Source organism: Ctenopharyngodon idella, chromosome 20 (assembly GCF_019924925.1).
Source record: "Ctenopharyngodon idella isolate HZGC_01 chromosome 20, HZGC01, whole genome shotgun sequence".
Taxonomy (NCBI): domain Eukaryota; kingdom Metazoa; phylum Chordata; class Actinopteri; order Cypriniformes; family Xenocyprididae; genus Ctenopharyngodon; species Ctenopharyngodon idella.
This window is the reverse complement of record NC_067239.1, coordinates 23,872,976-23,895,987: the sequence shown is the minus strand read 5'-3', so window position 1 is coordinate 23,895,987 and position 23,012 is coordinate 23,872,976. Positions and strand designations below refer to the sequence as shown.

General features: G+C 35.7%; 1 protein-coding gene across 2 annotated transcripts in view; it reads right to left on the bottom strand.

Moving 5' to 3' along the window:
- Positions 1-23,012, bottom strand: part of cnih3 (cornichon family AMPA receptor auxiliary protein 3) — a 35,058-nt gene that overhangs the window by 5,469 nt on the left and 6,577 nt on the right. The window contains exons 2-5 of one of the 2 annotated variants that reach the window (XM_051876289.1): positions 22,325-22,393; positions 15,909-15,956; positions 4,073-4,185; positions 352-495 (exon numbers count right to left, since the gene is read on the bottom strand). In XM_051876289.1, coding sequence (XP_051732249.1) covers positions 352-495; positions 4,073-4,185; positions 15,909-15,956; positions 22,325-22,393 — 374 coding nt within the window. Of the gene's footprint in view, positions 1-351; positions 500-4,072; positions 4,186-15,908; positions 15,957-22,324; positions 22,394-23,012 lie in introns of both variants that reach the window. The other variant, XM_051876288.1, reaches the window with a different exon arrangement.

The following is a 23,012-nucleotide window of genomic DNA, read 5'->3' as shown; positions in this document are numbered from 1 at the left end:
TTTGATCTGACAAAAGGTCATAAGGCCTGTTCGCTCGAAGGGTGAACCTTTATAGAATATGTGTGTTTTTATGTGTATATTAACATTTAATGTGACGTGATATAGTGTGGAAGAAAAAAGAATCAGGAATTCTGCCTAAAGGCATGTTGCTGGCGTCCTTGTCAGTTCAAATGCTCGTTTAAGTATACATCTCTGCTATGCTATAGGCTTGATATAGCTTATACTATAGCAAAGGCATACACTAAAAAGCATATTTGGCTGTAAAAAAATAAAAATCAGTGAAGATGTTGAACAGAACCGAATTAGCAGACGATAAAGTTTGGTTGAGACAACTTCTGGATATTTACTCACCAATAGAGATAGTAGAAGAACGAGAGGACGAAGAAGGACATCTTGCACCAGGCTTCTTTTTGGCAGAATTTGAGCGTGTCTCCGTTCATGACGGACGCTGGATCATAGAGAAGCTCCTTAGTATCTGTGGGGCTGTGAAAGTACCTGCCGAAAATGGGAAAAAACACGAGGCGGGTAGTGCTTCTTGAAAAATTATGTGCACCTTTGTTGTGTTTTCTGTTTTGTATTTTTTATTTTATTTTTGTCTAATGCAAAGTTTGGCTTGTCTAAGACTCTTTATTCTATTTCTGTCAATCTAGGCAGTTCTTAGAGAGGAAAGATGAGGGAAAACGCCACCCCTGGTGTAATAATTCTATTAGGAAAATCAAAAATAAGGTGTGGAGGCTTTAAGTGCATTAGGAAGAAAAACGTAGAAGAATTGTAGCAAAACGAAGGGAAAAAGAGAGAGAGTGCACTGGATAGCAGAATCATTAGATCTGTGAAAAAAGGTAGAATGATTTTATTGAAAATTAATGATAGTGAATTCAACCAGCTAATCAAATGTAACTTCATAACAATAATCAAAATCCATCATTACTACTGTACTGATTAAGTTTAGTGTTTCACCATTCATCATTCTGCAAAAGAAATAAAAAAATTAAAGCTGCAAGCAGCGATGAAAGGGCCCTCGCACCCAGGCTCACTGCCATCCGGTGGCCTTAAGAAAACTGTGAAAAGTGGGCGATATTCATTTAAGCGGATAAATAGAGGAGAAGTCTCTATGGCGAATATGGCAAAGTCATTTTGATGCACCACACTTCCTGCTGCCAGCAGGTGGCGCTTTGACTATAACTGAATGTTGTCATGTAGATGTGTTCAGGGCAGGATTATTATCAAACGTGAAGTTTGGGGCAGATTGGACATTGTATGCCTGAGTTAAAACAACTTCCTGTTTCGTGGCGTTAATCGCATACATTAGCACTTAGCCAAGTGTTGCATGATTTAACGTGTTTCTAATATGTTTGGTATTTAAATGTGTTTCAGGGAGTGAATTACAGTGTAAAGCATGCTATTTCCTGTTGCCAACAGGTGGCGCTATGACTAACTGAATATTTGCATGTAGATGTCTTCAGGCCAGGACTCTTATCAAATGTGAAGTTTGGGGCAGGTTGGACTTTGTATGCCTGACTTACAAAAGCTTCCTGTTTAATGGCAGAACATCAGACTTTGTCTACCGAATTTCATACTTGTACTTGAAATGTAGCGCGAAGGGCGTTTAATTGAAATTTTGACACTATTGACCCATTTTGCCACACCTAATTCTGAAACCCATATCAGACATAAATTTTCACCACTTCTGATGCGTGTGCAAAGTTTCATGAGTTTTCGAGCATGTTTAGGCCCTCAAAAATGTGATTCATTTCGGATAAGAAGAATAATTGACTGAGCAATTACAATAGAGTCCTCACACCATCGGTGCTCGGGCCCTAAAAAGAATGATCTCTCATATTCTGAGGACTGTGGCAGTAATTGACAACAGCTCTGAATATTTAGTAACAAACCCTGAAGAAAGATTTCGAGCTCCACTGCAAAGTGACTGAAACTCATTTTATCCAAGTTATGAATTTCCAAGTTGTTTCACTGTGTGATGAAACATTCAGTCTCCTATTATTCATCCAAAAAATTAAAAAGACGAATGCGCAATGACAAGATTAGGAACACACTGTACATTTAGTGCCATGGAGCTTTAATGTAGGATAATTAGGGCCCGAGCACCGATGGTGTGAGGACCCTCTTGAAATTGCTCGGTCAATTCTTCTTCTACAGAAATGAATCGCATTTTTGAGGGCCTAAACATGCTCGAAAACTCATGAAACTTTGCACATGCGTCAGAAGTGGTGAAAATTTACGTCTGATATGGGTTTCAGAATTAGGTGTTGCAAAATGGCTCGATAGCGGCACCTACAAAATTTCAGTTAAGCGCCCTTCGTGCTACGTTTCACGTACAGGTATAAAATTTGGAAAACACATGTAACAGCCCAATCCCTACAAAAAAGCCCCTGGGTGCAAAATCTGTAAACCCAACAGGAAGTGAGATATTTTGAATTTTCTCTGCAAAATGTTTGCAGTTTTTGCCATTTCCAGACTTTGTACTTTAACAAACTCCTCCTAGAGTTTTAATCAGATCAACATCATATCTGGTCAGTCTAATCTAAAGGCCTTTGCAACGTTAAATTGCGAAGATCTTGAGTTTTCACTGAAGGGTGTGTCCGTGGCGGCCTGACAAAATTTGATGTTTTGCCATGAAACAGGAAGTTGTTGTAACTTAGGCATACAATGTCCGATCTGCCCCAAACTTCACATGTTTGATAATAGTCCTGGCCTGAAGACATCTACATGCCAATATTCAGTTACAGTCATAGCCCCACCTGCGGGCAACAGAAAATTACATGTTTTACACTATGATTAACTCCTCATTGAGATTTAACCAGAACAACATCATATTTGGTCTGTCTAATCTTAAGGCCTTAGCGATGTTACATTGCAAAGATCTTGAGTTTTCGTTGAAGGGCGTGTCCGTGGCGGCCTGACAAATTTTGATGTTTCGCCATGAATGCATACAATGTCCGACCTGCCCCAAACTTTACATGTGTGTCTTGGCCTGAAGACATCTACACGCAAATATTCAGTCATAGCGGCACCTGTTGTCAACAGGAAATGGCATGCTTTACACTGTAATTCACTCCCAGAAACACATTTCAATATGCTACAAAGTACCAAACATACTAGAAACACGTTAAATCATCCAACACTTGGCTAAGTGTTAATGTATGCGATTAACACCAAGAAACAGGAAGTTGTTGTAACTCAGGCATTCAATGTCCGACTTCACATTTGATAATAGTCCTGGCCTGGAGTCATCTACATGACAATATTCAGTTACAGTCAAAGCGCCACCTGTTGGCAGCAGGAAGTGTGGCACTTTGAAATGACTTTGCTGTAATTCTCCTGTATTCACTCGATTACACTGTTTTCCTAAGGCCAAAGGGTGGTGGTGAGCCCAGGTACGAGGGCCCTTTCATCACTGCTTGCAGCTTAAATTAGGAATGAAATTGATCTGAAATATTGATAATTCCACTACTGATGCTGTATCAAGAGGATTGGTCCTCACACAAAAATATAGAATTTTAGGTAACACTTTAGTATAGGGAACACATATAAACTATTAACTACGACTTTTCCTTTAATAAACTCCTAATTTACTGCTTATTAATAGTAATGTAGTTGTTAAGTTTAGGTATTGGGTAGGATTAAGAATGTAGAATAATGTCATGCAGAATAAGGCATTAATATGTGCTTTATAAGTACTAATAAATAGCCAATATTTAGTAATATGCATGCTAATAAGCAACTAGTTAAAGGACCCTAAAATAAAGTGTTACCGATTTTTTTTTTTATTTAATAATAATGATTTAGGATGTCTTATTGGATAAGAACCCCCTCCATATATAGCTCATCACTCGGTCATATAGAGCTGTTGATATTGGCTTTTTAATTTTAAATGACTATAATTAGCATTTTTATCCTTAAATATTCACAAAAAATACATTTAATAGAGGTATAATAATATTAGAAGTATTGCTGTGATTTCTTCCTGTTTCACTGATATCTGACAGGTAGCAGGACCAGTATAGTCCTCATAGGTTGTTTAAGGGGAATAAAGGCTGGTTCAGGTGCTCACCTCCATGTGTTGTAGAAGAGTAGAGGGATATTCAGGCCTACAGTAAGCCACTCCTGAGCACACAGGAACATGATACAGAAGAGTCCATGGATAGAATACTCTGGAAGCACCAACTAGAGAGAACACAGATAAAGAACTCAGTTCTTTAAAACAGGGTCTGATTCATGCAGGTAGACCTATAGATTTGAAGTCTTTGATTCATTCTTAAAGGGATAGTTCACCCAAAAATGAAAATTGTGTCATTATTTACTCAACCTCATGTCATTTCCAAACTTACTTAAGAGTGATTAGGACATTAGGCCATGATTAAAAAACTGAAAGAATTGTCATTTTGAATGAACTATCCCTTTAAGAAGGGAAGCGACTGTTATAATCACATATGTTGCTCTGAAGAGATTTCAGAGATCAGTGAAAAATTGGATTTCTGTTATATAAGAATTTTTTCATGGAAACTCTAAGGCAGAGTACTTGATGGAATCAATAAAAATCTAATGTGATCACTGGTGTTAACATTGTGAGTTTCAGGACATGGTTTCTAGGTTATGTTAGTTCACCTTCAGCTGAGGAAGAACAGGACAATTTTTGGCAACACTGCTGTGCCAGTTTGCTGTAAATGGACAAGAGAGGGGACTCTTAGGGCAGTTACTTTGGACAGTACTTGAGGTTGCTACCAAAGATGTCTAATACCCAAACTACTGTACTTCAGCTGTGTCGCCCAATCACAGTGGGATTTCCTTTGCAACAAAATCCCAAAAACCACTGTGGAAGAGGCCTGCAATTTCATAGCCATTAACTCCAGTTTATACCTGACACAGCCTGAGGGCTGGCTTCAGTGAATCATTTATCATTTAAGACACAACATCCTAAGGCACAAACCTTTCCTGTGGAGTCCACAGCAGGCTAAAGAAAATGTGGTTCAGGCCAACCTTTATGTAAGAGGGCTCATTAAAGTTTGACCTGTCCCAGCTATTTAACCTTATTAGTGCAAAAAAGCCCAAAATATTTCATCATTACTACAGAAATATCCTGGATATAAAAAGAAAAGGATAAATGCTTTAGAGAAAGTGTCTTGTCCTGTGTATTTCTTGTCTTTGTGCCACATTCTCATCTTCATGACAAGAGAAATATCAAAGTCAAGTCACCTTTATTAATATAGCTCTTTATAGAATAAAGTTCAGTTTCATTATTCAGTTGAAATCAGTTCAGTGTTGATTCAGTTCAGTTCAATAACTGTGTAAAGTTCATCAATTATAGAATGAGATCAATTCATCTATACAGCAGCTCTGGAGAAAACAGTGATGTCATCATCCAGCTCAGTTCAGTTCTCATTCAATAATGTCAGTGCAGTCAGGTCAATAATATTGTTAAATATTAAGTGTCCTCAACTAAGCAAGCCAGAGGTGACTGTGGAAAGAAACCCAAACTCCACGGCTGGCAGAAATGGAGGGAAAAACTTGGGAAAAGCCAGGCTCAATCGGGGGGTCAGTTCTCCTCTGGCCAGATGAACAAACATGGTGTTGTTCAATTCCAGGCTGCACCACAAGTCAGATTGTGGATTGATATTATTCAGAATATTTCATCCTGTTCATTCTACTTGAAGATCGGGGTATATACACCAGCATTTGGTGAGAGAGTTGAAGCTGGCCATAGGGTCTGTGCAGAAGACTTGTCTGGTTCTCATGGTCTTCGCTGAAGGCCATTAAACAAAGACTTCAACATATTTTGCATAAATTCAAGTTATTATTCAAACTGTTCCCTTAGTGTATCTATTCGCTTCAAGCTGAGGCTCATGGGTAATTTCTTATCTGGATTTTAGCTGAATTGTAAACTGCCGTTGGCAAAGCAAAGTTTCTCTTCTAAAACTTCACTCTCCTCACTAGAATAAATTAATTTCTTGCCATCGCTCCACATGGGAGACTCAGGAGAGTTTAATGTTGGCATGTTGTTACCCTAATGCAGTACTATAATCAATATTGCAATTAGTCTAATCAGTTTTAGTCTTGAACAAAAATTTACATTCAAATTATTTATAATCAGCATTCTCTCACCTTGTCCACCATCTTGGTTTTATTGTTTTTCCACTGAGCTTGTTGCAGTGCATTTTGGGATTGCATTCTGCTTGTGAAGCTGTCTTCCAATTTGGCTTTACTTATTTTATAAATGAGCATATTTACCTTTTGAAACAGCTTTTTTGAGCCTATGATGCCTTTAAATGATAGACTCTGGTACAGAGCAACTGAGGGCAGAGATAAATTCTGGATAATCAAGTAAATATGGACTGGCAGCTGGGCCAGGAAGTGCCCATCTGGAAGATCAGTCTTTATCTGTGAGACTTCAGGGCTTCTGAACATCTGACTAACTTTAGGCACAATATTTTGTCCTTCATTTCAGTGGCATGAATAAACAACAACAAAAAAACAGCAATTTTGGGGTGATTTTATGTGTGATATTTATGTGACATTAACTTTTAATTAGCAGGTCAGCTGTGACACTTAATAATAACATGTCTTAAATATAAAACTGCATAAATAAAGCCATATTGTGTCACCAATTTCAATACAAAGTAAATATATTCCTGTCTGGAGGATTTCTTCTTCTTTAACAGGATTTCCTGTTAAAATAAAGGCATAATAAGATAATTTGGTAACATTTTACAATAAGGTCTCATTTGTTAACGCATTAACTAACTTTAACAAACAGTGCGCAATATATTTTTTCACAACTTTTATGAATCTTTATTCATTGTTCATGTAAGTTCACAGTGCATTAACTAATGTTAATTTTAACTAATGCACACATTTAACCATTCAGAAGGAGCTAGTTTCTCCTATACACCATTGCTATACTTATATATGTTAATTATGAGGCCGTGGTCAAGGACCACACAGACTTTGAGTGCCTTAAGTATAACTTTTAAAGTTGCCTTCCCATGGGAATCACAAGAGCCTCTTCAGAATCATGTCACCTAATGAGAGGTCTACTGTAGCTGAGAGCTTTGTACTGTGGAGTGTCCTTCACATTCTCTCTTCCTCACACGCTCTCTAACTCTCTGTTCCTATCAAACTCACACCAGCCTACTACTGCAGGTCTCTCCAATTAACACTACTTACCACTAATGACATGTCCCACCATTAGTGCAGAAGTGAGCAAGCACCAAACCTGTAGATATCTCTTTAATGAGGCAGTATGTCTCGACAATGTATATATTAAGAATGGAGATAAAAAAAGAAATGGGCAAGAGCCATTGATACCATTAGAGGGGTATTAACTTTGTGGTAAAGAAGTGACCACAAGTAGCCTATATAGGGGTTTGACATATAGTACTAGTAACCATAAATAAATTCATATATGTTCAGGAACCATTCCATTTCACATTCACTTATTTCAATGACAAATCTGACTGTGCCCTCAGATTAGCAACAGCAAAATGTTCTCGGCCTTAGCAGATCAGAATAGCCGCTAGTCTCCAATTACTGTCTTTCTCTTTCAGCAGCAGCCAATAATTAACTGCAGCATAGAATTATACATATTTTCTCTTTAAAGAACACCTAACCCCATGAGACAGGATAGCATATGAACTGGCTCTCCATTAAACTATTCAGAATGTGATTATCACCATTTTGAATATTAGGGTATGGCACAGATGAAGATGACCTCAACCGTTTGAAAGGTATAGTGTATATGAAAAAATAATAATAATAAAAAATATACTGTCCTATCTGATGCACTACGAGAGATTATATTTCTTTCTTTCTGTATTGTGTATAGTCTTTATAAAGCAATTACAACAAAAAGATTTTTTTTTAAAGTTAAGTTACACTGAATTTCTACAATCCTGCAATATCATTCTTTCAGAATAAACCAATGTATAATAATATAAATCAATTGAATAATAAACAATAAAATGAATTGAAAAAAATATTCAAATTGTCATAGTAATGAATGTGAAAGAGAATGGTTACTGAACATGTAACCAAAAGTTAACATTAATAATATCTATTATTAACAAATAATATTTAGTAATACATTATGCTGCATTTCTACAACCCTGCAACATACTTCTGTCAGAATAATAGATAATACATATAATAAAAAACAACTGAATAATAAATAACATTTTTTTGGCAAGTAATAAAATAATAATAATAAAAAAAAATTAGTAGTACATTATGCTGTTTCTATAGCCCCACAATATAATTTCTGTCAAAAGCATGCAATATATGAGCAATATAGCCCTTAAGCCAAATCTATTAGCTCTGGAACAAGTAATAGATTAATAAGACCAAAGAGTGCCTGTTTGATATACCCAAAACGAATTATACCTCATGTTTAAACACTATCTACATAAGAGCCAGCGGCAAATTCCTGAAGGACTGGCTGAGATGAAGCTGTTCTCTGCGTGTACATGAGCGCTGAACGGTCGCTGATGGCCTGGAGCTCACATCCCCAAAAGCGTCTAAATGAATTTTCAAATAGGTATGTTTACATATAAATCGCATATCTGAGGTCTAAACAACTACATTCTCGCCTAAAACACTAAAACTACATTCTGTTACAAAATAACAGTAGTATCTATAAAAATACGCTGGCTTTGCTCATCCGCCATGACACTCGCTGCGACAAAGCTGACAGCAGGAGTGATTCAAACGGTGAAACCGTTCCCGTGGCGATACTGGTAGAATATCGCATGGCTGGAAAGACCTCTCAGCCAATCAGATTCAGAACCAGAATGAACTGTTGTATAAATAATAATATGAATTTATTGAATAATCAATTATAAACTTGAATGGCAAAATATTCAGTGCAGGCAGAAACAAAACATTTCTAAACACTACAATAAACTATAATAAACATGCAAATGTAAGTCAACCTTGAGTAAGAGACAGTGACGTCAAGCTGGAAGGAATACACTAATTGAAAGTTATAGTGTAACATTGTGATTTTTAGGCGGCAGAGTTAATTATACCACAGAGCAGCAGCAGCAGCAGCAGCACTGCCACACCTCTGATGAGAGCACATTGTCTCAGAGCCTGGTGACAGGCTAATAGGCCCCTGCTGCCCCCTACACACCCAAGTCTCAGACCTAACAAGATGCATACAGAGACAAGATACTGTCTGATTATCAGCCAGATGTTGCTATTTTTAAAAGTCACAAAGGAGAATGCTCTTTTCTCCAGCAGTGTGGGGCCAGCTACAAGAGGCTTAATAACAAAGGCTTATTTTTAACTGTGGGTTTCTTTCTGAAAAGAGTTTAGCACATACATCACGAGCTGATAAATTCTCAAGCAGGTCTCCATTTTTCATTGCACACGACTGATCTAGGCGGCTCATGCAAATTCATTCCTGGGCTACGCCTCGGCAGCAGCAGTTTAGTCTCGGCACTAAACTGTCTTAGCTTGGTAAGAGACTGAGAACAGTGCAAGAAAGCTCCCTCCTCTCTCTCTGCCCTGAGCCCTTTGAAGGCAAATTGAGCTTTTTCTCCAGGCAGAGGCAGTATTTCTTTCTGCACCCCCAAGTATATCAGTGTAGGGTGTGAAAAAGAAAAATCACATTTCCTGCTCTAATGAGATAAGGATTGCTTGGAAAAGTCATAAGAGGGAGAGACTTAAGGATGTTTGAGGCAAAACACAGCAGTCTACAAATCTGAGATGAGTTTTCCTTTAATGTAAGCAAGTAGTCAATTAAAAGAGGGGTTTCCAAAATTTTTGATGCCAAAGATCCCCAAATATGATGATTGTCTTGCAAGATAGTGTCTGACCTTAAATACAAAGGCAGTATTTACGTGTATAAAATCTCATTTATACAATGTCAGAAAAACTTTAAAGTGTATATTTTCAAAAATGAATATTTTGTTATCATTTACTCCCCCTCATGTCGTTCCAAACCTAGAACACAAAAGAAGATATTTTGAAAAATGTCTCAGAGCTTTTTTTGGTCCATTTAATGAAAGTCAATGGACTACAATTTCCATCAAAATATCTTCTTTTGTGTTCTGCGATAAAACATGGCTATGACCGCTTCACCCAACGGTTCTGTGTATCACTACACAACACCCTTAGCAACCACTCTTAGCAACGTAAACTGTATGTTCTCAATTGATACTGTTCATTGAAGCTTACTGTATTATGTAGAAGAGTATTGTGAGAAAGAGATCGATTGAGCGAGTTTATTACCTGCATTCAGATTTAGCATTTTCCTTCAGGTCAGACCTATGTTCATAATAAAAAATCTGTTTAAATGTCCGCTGCAATATCTTGTCCTTTTAACTGTTAAGGGGTTTTCCCGTGACTGACAGTGCTAGTCAAAGCATTTGTCAGTTGCTTCTTGTTCCATGTTCACAGCAATTCAGTCTTTTCAATATAAAAGTCTTTGCGACCAGCAGAAGGAGGGTTTTTAGTGATTTTACTTCATGAAAGTTGCATTGATACATATTTTTTTGGCTTTAATATTTGTATTGTGTGGTAACCGTTTTATAAAAGCAATAAGGTACTCGAGGCTAGTGCTGTATCGTGAATAAGTCACGGCTGAAGGGGTTGCAGGCACTCCGCTTCACGTTGTGCCTAACAACGCCCTTCAGCCGTGACTTATTCGTGATACAGCACTAGCCTTGAGTACCTTATTGCTTACATAAATCACAGAGAATGGGGTAAGCTGTGCCAGTATGTCCTCTTTAGGACATAAAAAGAAACTGGAGGCCCCATTTTTCCTTTTTTTTTTGTGTCCGACCAATGTTCAGGCAACCTATTCGAAAACAGTCAAACAATCATTTTGCTATTCCATTTAGTGGAACTCTCTAGCTAGAACAAATGTGGTCCTCTGAAAAGATCCAAAATAACAGATCTCAGACCCTGAGTTCAAAAGAGTCTTATCAAATATTTTATGCTCTGTGTCATATCTTGAATTATGTGTTTCACCATGTACCAGAACATCAGTTTCCAAAGTGAAAGGGGCTGCTGCATATCATACAGGTCTTTTATGAATGATTCTCTGCCTTTCAGCTCTACCTTGTCATTTCCATTTATTGCAAATTCTGTGCAAATGCCTTTGGTGATGAATGCAAGTGTGAAGTGGAGTGATGAGAGGACAGAAACGTTTGTACTGCAACATCAAAAAGTAGCTTCTCGTTTGAAGAACAAACACACAGCGTTGGCAACCATAGGGGATTACGCCACACTCCCCCAGTGGACGGCTCTGATTGGCTGATGGAATATTGACCTTGACCTTCAGAGTTAGAGGGAAAAGCTTAGCTTAAGAGAAAGACAGGGTCAAAACAATGATGGTACACTGCAGGGACAGAACTTGACAGCAAAATGAAACTATTATTATACATAAATTGGTTCTGAATTGTGTTGTACTGAAAACTGTTTTACAGAACAGTAAACTATCATGTGCAGGTATCTTATTCTTTCTATGGTGAATGGTGATAATATAATTTATAATATATTCAGAGCCATATTCTTTTCTGGCAGAAATACAAGGAAGATTTTTTTTAATGAAACAATTTCAATTCACTAAAATGCAACCTAATTCATATACATTATACCGATCAAACGGTTGAGGTCAGTAAGATTTTTTTTTATTATTATTTGAAATAAATTAATATTTTTTTTTAGTAAAAATTCTTTTTGTTACAGTATGCTATATAATATGGCTATGTCAGACAAAAGGAGAATCTAAGTAAGTGTAAAATGCAGTACGTCACCTCGAATGTACACTGTAAACACTAATGCTTAAAATTATTTGGTTTGAGTAGGACAAACTTAAATTAAACAAATTAGTTCAGTCAAATTAACTTTTTAATTAGTATTTTTATTTTATGAGTATACTTTCTTTTTTCTTTCAAGTTCACAGAACTGATATATTTTAAGTAAACTGCACTGTTTCATTGTTTTGAGTTTTATGAACTAATTTCTTTTAATTTAGATCAACTTAAGTTTAACTGAAACTGGGCTGGGATTTCTGTTTCCCATCATGCTTTGCCCATGGCACTCGAAAGGGAGAGTAAATGCTAAAATTAAGTGTTATATAATATTCTTTTCTGACAGAAATACAAGGTAGATTTTTTAATGAAACAATTTTAATTCACTAAAATGCAACCTAATTCATATCGGTTGAGATCAGTAAAAAAAATGTATTATTATTTGAAATAAATAATTTTTTTTTTAGAAAGGACACATTAAATTGATCAAAAATTACAGTAAAGACATTTATAATGTTACAAAATAAATGCTGTTTTTCTTTGAACTTTCTAGTCATCAAAGAATTGTGAAAAAAAGTTTCACAGTTTCCACAAAAATATTAAGCAACACAACCATTTTCAACATTGATAATAATAAGAAATGCTTCTTAAGCACCAAATCAGAATATTAGAATGATTTCTGAAGGATCATGTGACACTGAAGATGTCTGAAATTCAGCTTTGCCATCACAGGAATAAATTACATTTTAAAACATATTAAAATAGAAAACATTTATTTTAAATTCTAATAATATTTCACAATATTGCTTTTTTTTTTTTTTTTTTTTTTTTTACTGTATTTTAAATCAAATAAATACAGCCTTGGTGAGCATAAGAGACTTCTTTCAAAAACATTTAAAAAATCCTACCGACCCCTACTTACATATCCAGTGTATAATATATTTAAATATGTTACAAACAAAACACTCTACTGTATATGTATAAATTACTGGTGCAAGGTATCTGAATTATGGATCCTGAAAGGACGTGTTAGCAGTTGTCTAAAAATATGCTGGCACTTTGCAGAGAAGCTCTGTGTGACTCAGCATAAGTCACTCAAACAAACCACCATTCCTTTCTTGTTTTTCCAGACGTTTCATGCTCTGTGTGTTTTGGTGAATACACACAAAATGACACAGATGTCAAAGATTGGCATTTATACCGGGCTAACAAAGATGAGAAAACATGCATGTTTGTTTGTCGGCTGTGAAAAATACTCTGCACCTTTAGTGGGGGAAAATAAATGATCTCATGCTACCTTTTGTCACCCTAGCACTGAATACCTGTGAGCATAACTGAATATTTCATTCTGAAAAGATGCACAATCCACAGATGCACTCAGCAATAAAACTGTCACACTAGCAAAAACTGTTTATTCTCTCTTGCACAAATATATTAAACTCTCTTATTTGCTGAGTAAAGAGATCCGCAACTATTAGGACTACCTGTTCAGAATAAAAATGAACTTTTGTTTATTTACTGTCTGGCTTGATTCTTACATATGATCATTGAGCTCATGTCAGTCAAAGCAAAGACCGTGGCCCATTAGGGTGTGATAAGAGCCTTAAGCTAAGTGTTTACAACCAAGATAATTAATAATGATAATAAATGACAAACCGCATGCCCCATGTGCATAAAGACCCCAACCGAGAGACAAAGAGGGAAGGGAAAGAAGGAGCAAGAGCATAGATTTCACCTTTCTGCTAGCTTTACAACCTTACAATCGCTTTAAACGTGGTTTGTTCATTCACAATTTAAAGCTGTAAACCATTTTATAAATGGTGTGTCTGTAAAATTGCAGATAATTCAGCTCAACATATGAAGCTCTTGTGGACACTGTTTGGATAAGTGTTTTTGTCAGGCTGTGTTTTCTTTTACATTTGCAGTCAGGTGAAACCGAGTGACAGCAGAAACCTTTTCAGCTAGGTGCACATGCACACAGAGCAGCTGGGACTCCAGACGAGCCTCATACGACGAGACATATTACTCATGAAGGCGACTGTAAGGCGTTCTGCTGATGTTGGCACAATATATATATGGAGCATAACAGGTTATGGCTCCCTGTAACAGTGCTTCGATTCAAATGTTCAAACACCCACAACAATGCGTTCAGTTTCACACTAAAAATGCGTGGGAAACACTTTATAATACCATTGATTAAGAAGTCATCATTAGTACAACTGAGACCACAAGTGAAAACAGTTTTAACAAACTTAAACAATAAACTTCTAATAATAAACTCAAATTATATTTTCAGCATAATAATGTTAGCCAAAATGTTCAAGCTGACTCCACAAGTTTGTGTAAAACCTGATGATGATGAAGCTCTCCAAAATGATTTGAGAAGAACATCAGACCCCATGGTCATTACATTTGATTAGTGACCTTGAAATTTCTAGATATTTCTTCTTCATTTTAGAAGGATGTTTTTGTTGTTGTTGTTGTTGTTAAAAAAGATTCTAAACCTTTACAGGATAAGATTTTGAATTATAGATCATCACTGTGGTCTCAGACCTTTGGAATAATATAATATAATATAAAGTGTCATTGCTAAAACTGGACCCCGTTCATCACAGACTCCAGGACAAATTCTTTTTGTTACAGTACTACAATATAATATGGCTATGTCAGACAAAAGGAGAATCTAAGTAAGCGTAAAAAGCAGTACGTCACCTTGAATGTACACTGTAAACACTAACGCTCAAAATAGTTAATTGGTTTGAGTAGGACAAACTTAAATTAAACAAATTAGTTCAGTCAGATTAACTTTTATGAGTATTTAGTACTTTCTTTTTCTTTCAAGTTCACAGAACTGATGCATTTTAAGTAAACTGACCTGTTTCATTGTTTTGAGTTTTATGAACTTATTTCTTTTAATTTAGACGAACTTAAGTTTAACTGAAACTGGGCTGGGATTTCTATTTCCCATCATGCTTTGCCCATGGCACTCGAAAGGGAGAGTAAATGCTAAAATTAAGTGTTATATAATGTTTTCTTGTGCAAGATTAATGTTAAGTGGGAGATTTAGTAGTGATTAAAGTTTTTTTATGCTAATTTAGAAGAGTTTCTGTTAATGTGGGTTTTTGGAGAGTTGCCATCATGGTGAGAAGTGGTGTATGCGGCTTGGTTTAAGAGCAAGTATGTTAAATGCTTTAAATTGCCGCACTCATTCAGCAAGTTCTATACCATGCTATTGTTAACATGTTAGCAAATTAGCAACTTAGCATTATGTAATTTATTACTCACCCTCATGTCGTTCTACACTTGTAAGACCTTCGTTCATCTTCGGAACACAAATTAAGATATTTTTAATTAAATCCTCAATTGCCAGCAATGTCAACGAACTTCTCAAGATCCAGAAAGTACTCAAAACATATTTAAAACAGTTCATGTGAGTACAGTGGTTCAACCTTAATATTATTGTGCGCCAAAAAAACAAAATAACGACTTTTCAACAATATTTAGTGATGGCCGATTTCAAAACACTGCTTAAGCTTTACAAATCTTTTGTTTTCGAATCAGTTGTTTGGAGCGCAAAAGTCACGTGATTTCAGCAGTTTGGCAGTTTGATACATGATCTGAATCACTGATTCGAAACAAAAGATTCGTAAAGCTTTGAAGCAGTGTTTTGAAATCGGCCATCACTGGATATTGTTGAAAAGTCATTATTTTGTTTGTTTTTTTGGCGCACAAAAAGTATTCTCGTCGCTTTACTGTATAATATTAAGGTTGAACCACTGAACTCACATGAACTGTTTTAAATATGTTTTGAATACCTAAAAGTTCGGTGACATTGCTGGCAATTGTGGCCTTACTGAGCCATCGGATTTCATCAAATATCTTAATTTCTGTTCCAAAGATGAACGAAGGTCTTACGGGTGTAGAACGACATGAGGGTGAGTAATAAATTACATAATTTTCATTTTTGGGTGAACTAACCCTTTAAAAATTGAGGCAACTGATTGCCTCAAATTTTTTGAGTTTTGCCAGCCTTTTCGTGTTCACAGTGTACGTAAAAGTGGTCGATCATCATGGATTTTTCAATGACTGATTCTAAAACTTTCAAATTCCCATCAGAAAAAGACAAACGTTACATACCTTTCGCAGCAGGCAGCAGATCCTCTCAATATTCCGCAGCCTTTCACGCTGTTAAGAGAAATAAAGATCTGTTAAATCTCCCATAACACCTAAAACACCAGTCTCAAGGACAAAACTAGTATGAAGGCCACATCATTCATTTGCTAAAAAGTTCATGTGATGCATCAAAATAGCAGGAGTAGATTTAGTTTTAGAATTTAACTAGATTTAATGTCTATGATTGTATATGAATATGTGTTTGTGGCACAGTGGTTATGGCTTTGACATGCCACTGCTGCCTGAAGCTTGTGTTTTCTGCAGCTCTTGGCCCATGTTCCCTTGGAGAATCATAGAGCACTATACACTGGCAAGGACATCAAGGGACTTGCATTTTGAAAAAACAACAGCCAAGAGGTGGAAAAAACAGCAGGGAGATTTTTGAATGGCATGTGAAAGTGGCATATGGCCATTACATCCAAACATGTACGTTTTGGGGGGCGGGAAAAGTGGCGGTACTCTCAAGGGAGAATGTTTCAAAATCTATTTTTATATACACACTCCCAGACATAGTATAGTCAGTGTTTTATCATTTAATCACATGTGTGCAATGGATTAAATCTAATTCAACAGAGATTTGAATGCAAGGTCTGCTTAGCTCAGGTTAGGTCAGGTTAGCTTCTTTTTTTTTGTTTTTGCACCAATAATTTACTTTCTCTGCATGCATTTTTTTTTCTTATATGCACTATGGAATAATTTTTCATATTTGAGGCACAAATAGAAGCAGAACTCAATGGGAGGCATGTATAGATGTACATCGGGCACAAATAAATCTTACATGAGTGGCACAGAAGAAAAACGGCTGCACTGCCTAAAAGAGCACTGTTCTTATGCATTTTGGCAGGAGGAGTGCAAAGATGTTGTTTTCTGCAGTAATGAAGTCTAAACATACATATTTGATTGCTATTTTTTTTACATTTCAACTTAACTTCATTCAACCCAATGCATTATTTACACTACTAGCCTGCACTTGTAAATAATGTACTGATATTCACTAATAGACAGAACTACAGTGACCACAACAAAACTCCTTCTCAGCAAGAATACTGTCTTTAAGGCCTTGTTAGTCAGTTTAGTCACACACACTAATTTTTTTTTTTTTTTTTTACATGTACAAATGATTTTCAGATAGGGGCGTCATAAACCTGTTTTTCTTGAGAGGCACCAATAGAAGTCAATGCAAGATGCAAAATAACACATGAGAGATTTAATTGCTTAATTGTTAATTTAATATAAGACATGTCCAGGCTCAAATAATATATATGGAAGTAAAAAAAGTTTCTTTGTTTAAATATATTAATCTATAATATAATAGAATAGAATAGAATACTATATTTCATTATTTTATATTATATTATAAATTAGATTGATGTATTTAAACTGTTTTTACTATAGTGATCTTGCAATATATTTATCAAAGATACAAATAATTCAAAATCCACTTCATGATGCTTCTGTTTGCTGAATTTGCTAAAAATAATTGATATATGCAGATATTTTCCCAAAAGTTTTCCTCAGTGCATTTTAAACAGTTTTTTCTAAGGCTTTGATTGGCAACCTCCCACTGTCTTGTTTCAGCACACAGCTGTGTTTCAGAGATTACACCAAACATCCATGAAAGTTACACTGAACTCTGACTATTTTTGGCCCGTACCTCATTTTAGTTACTTCCAAATTTGCTTAAGACATTTTTTCACACTATTCCCCTTCTCAACAACAGCATGCAAATATATTCCACTGACAGCCAAAGCGACTGGAGATAACTGCAGCCATATCAGCACTTTTAATTAGCAGGCAATTAGACTCAGCTCCCTTTGAAATATTCGTCAGCACAAATTCTGCTTGACAAGTGCTGGCATACAGTGTAAACATTATATTAAATACAGGACTGAGAGTCAATACAGCAGCGAGAATATAATGTTTTCGAGCCATGGAATCTGCAATGTACAAATGAGTAATCCTTGACGGAGATACAAATGCAAACACAGCAGAACTGAGTCTATCATCTCTGTTGTGCAAATAATATTCAGCATACCAATAACAATGGCGTGAAAAGAGCATAAACAGATGTGATCAAAATCTCAGCCTCTGAACAAACTTTAGCTTGGCATCCCCTCATACTTGAAAATCATAAACAAAACATGCAATGTAAAGAAAAAATTATAATAAAATTTACCTAGACTACATTAAATAGTGGTTCACTTGTTTTAGATAACTCAATCTGTTTTAGAAACCTCAATTTTCAATTGTTTTATATAAATAATATATGGCTTTTCTAATGTAAAATATGGGCCCTGAAACAAAACCGGTTAACGAGAAATATTTTTTGAGCTTCCGACTCAAGTAAAAATATAAGAGCTGTGTGGATTTAGAAACCCACTACTGCTGTGTCTGTTGAAGCACCCTTCATTTATCTCTCTCTCTCCTCTTCAGTTTAAGTTTCAATGCCAGAGTAAAATGGTCAGACTTGCTGCTCAGATCATGCAGCTAATTGAGTGGTATGGAGAGTAACAGATGCTATTTGACCCCAAAGGGACCATCCGTATCCAATTCAAAGTGTGCCCTGAGGAGGGTTGTGTGACCTCTACTAAGGCGGACGTGGTAGGTAATATTGTTACCATAAGCTCTGAATTAGACAATTAGCAAATGTTTTAGCAATTCTCCTGTAGCTCAACTGGTACATTTTGGTGCCGTCAAAGTTATGGGTTTGATTCACAGGGATCACACATACTGAAAAAAAAAATGTAAAGCCTTAATGTACTGAATGTTGTTTTGGATTACATGTCTATGAAAGTAAACAAGTCAATGACGTGACAGGTCATTTTTTCAAGGCCTTAATAATAATAAAAAACAAAGATATGACATCCAAAGTATGTAAGGTAGTACAACTCTTTTATTGAATCCAAAAGGTTTTAATTATATTTTGCTACATATAAAGATTTTGAAGTTTCAAAATGTCATTCGGTTTAACCATCCAAAGGCCAATACAGCCATTTCATTTGTGATTAAAATATCTTAAAATGTTATAAATGTGTATATTTTTTATTCTGGCATGATTTTATAACATCATATATTAACATAGTGCAAAATGGTATTAAAATTATGTGTAGAAGTCCCTTTGTTATGAGAAAGAATGTCCAGAAAAATGAATTTCATTGATGTCATTCAGAGTAACCAAAATAAAGGGACCATTTTGGATCAAGTCATGCATTCAATTTCATGTGACAGGATGTAACATCATTCAGACACCTGCAAAGGACCACATGGTCATGAAGAAAAGTAACTAACTCTCTCTTAACTATTTAAAAAAATTCATGTTTTCACTCGCTCATATGCATGTCCCGAAACATCAGGTCATTCGGTACAACTGCTATAAAACATGGAAAATGTTGTAATATTTTAAAAACTTGTACTAAATATAAAATGTTTGATTGTCTTGATTGTCAAGCTAGCTAGCAAGCTAACTAGCTAGCGAGCTAGATATCAGCCTGTTAGCATTGTTTGAAAATATTGTCATTCAGTATAACCAAAAGTGTCATTCGGTAAAACTGAAATCTTGGTTAAACCGAATGACTTTTTTGGTGACAAATTTTGTCCATCTTGTAAAAAATGACAAAAGCAGTGTTAATTGATCATAAAAATCCCATAATGTCATTGTTAACACTTGATAAAACTTATTAAAACTTAAAATTAATTATATCTCCATTATGTTTTTTTTTTTTTTTTTCACACTTTTAAAAACCTTATTCGTCAATGACCCAAATCTTAAAAAAAAAGAAAAAAAAAGAAAAGCTGAGCTGATGTGTTGGATCGGTCATATTGTGAATGCTGACAAACATCTGGATCATAAAACTCTTGCCGTCATGCAAGCAACATAATGTTAGCTCTAATTTAGTGTTGTTTTACATTGAAATCAACCACATGCGTGGTAAAGTCTGTCTAGAACATTAGTGTGATAAAATATTAAAAGCTTGCGCACATCAGGCAGCACAGCAGATACAAATTCCGTCTAATGAGCTCATAACGTTAACATGAAAGATGCCTCGTTTCAACACATAAAGAAAACTCATCAAGGATTATTAGAGCATCTTATAAATGAATAGCATCAGAAGTGTTTAATTGCTGGAGAATTATGTCTTGAATGCCTTCACAGAATTAGCCGGGCAGCGGTAGTCAAGGGCAGTTAAATGTGACAGTTCTGCTAGCTCTTGCACTTTGATTTATCAGAGACATTAAAGTTTAAAACTTTTAAACCTCACTACATTCTGTTTGTTTTATGCCTAAAAATTGCCAAATGAGGTAAGAAAAGTACATTTAATTCAAGATGTATTCTGCCTTGTGCAATTTTGATTCACAAGTATCTTGCTTCAAATATGTTTAGATATTATTTACTGGAAAACAAGACAAAAATACTAGGGTTGTGATTCGAGTAAACATTTTTAAGTGATTACAGTTTTCTGTGATTAATTAATGTCAATTGCATCTAACATTTAAATATGTAATAATAACTGCACACTGAATCCTCAAATTAAAGTAAAATCAACAAAAAGAAACTATATTTTACATAAAATGTAAGGCATCTTTTTTAAGTCAAGTCACCTTTATTTATATAACACTTTCAAATTATCTTCATATTAATATACATGAAAATAATGTTTTAAAACTCATAAGTTATAGAAGTAAATTAATTTTTAGCCATAAAGCAGCTCTACAGAAGATAAGTGTCATTATTCAGCTCAGTTTAGTTCAATGTTGTTTCAATTCACTTCACTTGTAATTCACTGTCAAAGTTGTAAAGTTCATCAATTATGAAACAAGTTCAATTCAGCTATAAGCAGCTCTACAGAAGACAATAGTGTCATTATTCAGCTTAAATCAGTTCAATGGTAATTCAAATTCAGTTCAATAACAGTGTCAAGTTAGTGTCATTATCCAGCTCAATCCAGTTCAAATTTTGTCTGTCAGCACAGTTAAATCGATATTATTACTCTAGTGAAAAATAAATATACCAAAATGTATTGAAATACATTTATATTAAGTATACTACAAATACATTTACATATTTATGTACTTCATATAAATACCCTGCAATTGTACTTCTGGTATACTAAATTGATATACTTAAAGTCTGCTAAATTGGAACAACTAATTTTGTCAATGATATCATCGATATTGATACCAATACCAATAGTGATATCGATACTGCTATTAATTGTTTTTTTTCCAATACCTGAAGATAAAATGGAGAAAAAAAGTATTTATAGGGTACATGCGTAGCATCCTGTTTCAACACAAACAGCATAAGAATATAACCCTAGCCACAGGAAATTAGTAAACAAAACATTAGCATAGCCTCAAGAAAAAAAACAATGCTGTATTAATTGTGTGAATTAGTGCATCTATATTAATTGCATAAATTATTTCTCAGCCTTAAAAAAATACTGAATAAGATATATTTATTCTGTCTGGATGTGAAACGCACAATGCCAGATGTAAAAGGGGCCTGAAAGAATGAACACAGTAACTGCAGCACTACTGTGTAGACTAGTGAGTCACAAGGGGAGCTCCAATGAGAATCACAGGATGAAGTCCTGACTTCCACCCAGCTGAAGACTGACAGAAGCCACCAATTAGCCAGGCAGGGTGTGAGATTGACTTGACTGGGTGGTGAGATCAGCTAGGAGGCCATCAATCTTTTAGCACCCCCCACCTTCCAGATCCTCCATAGTTCCCTCCAGTCTGACAGAGGGGTGGGTGACATATAGAGAGTGTATCTCTTGCTTTGACACTTTGTTGGGAAGACAGCAATAAATTACGACTACAGAAGTTTTGTGCAGAACAGATCAGATACTTTGTCTGCATATCACGGTGCCCCATTCTGAGTGAGACTTTCTGACACCAAGTCCAAAAGACCAAAAATATCTGCATTCGCCTCTTGATTTTGTTTTCTGTCACAACATAGCCTGGCAAGGTATCAAGCGCACACATGTAAATTATTCTGCAATGCTAGCATCTAGAATGACAATGTTGTTCTAAACTTTTGGATAACAGTTGGTGTATCCAAAAAGATGGAAAAGTTGAATTAATTAGCGAGATTAAAGCTGCCAGGGCCTCCAGCAGAGGAAAGACAACACATAGACAGCTGCTCTATGGATTATTCATGCAATGCTGCGGATGACAGGAAATGTTTCAGAGTTTGGGGTAGGCAACACACCTGGTGCCTGCAAAAGATCACAGGGCTTGCGAAATATATTCCCACCATAAACAAATAAACACACACACACACAGACACACACACAAATATATACTCATTCATTTCCATGGAAGTGCAGGAAAGGGCAATGAATCAAATTATCAAGTCCATTATTTGCATGACTTACCGCGTGAAGTGGATTGCCCTGATCGATCGGCACCTTGAAGTCTGCCTGAAGCTCATCAAAGGCTGTTATCTGAAAACACAAAGAAAAAAAGGAACACGATCATTATCATTAGGCTAGACGCATGGATTTGCAGCCTTTGCGCAATCTTCAAGGATACATGCTCTCTTTATTACTTCATTCTGATCTATCCTCCATTATTTCAGCATCTCATTGGTATAAAGTACAAGTAGAGCTGGGTGATATAACTGAAATATATTGTGCAATATGATTGTCCTTATAACTAATATATAATTATGTATTTTAATTAGACTTATGTATTTCAGATATATAGAATACTGACAGTTTGAAATCTCCCCTCTTTCTCTCTCTCTCTCTCTCTATATTATATATATATATATATATATACACCGATCAGGCATAACATTATGACCACTGACAGGTGACGTGAATAACACTGATTATCTCTTCATCATGGCACTTGTTAGTGGGGGGGATATATTAGGCAGCAAGTGAACATTTTGTCCTCAAACTTGATGTGTTAGAAGCAGGAAAAATGGGCAAGCATATGGATTTGAGCGAGTTTGACAAGGGCCAAATTGTGATGGCTAGATGATTGGGTCAGAGCATCTCCAAAACTGCAGCTCTTGTGGGGTGTTCCCGGTCTGCAGTGGTCAGTATCTATCAAAAG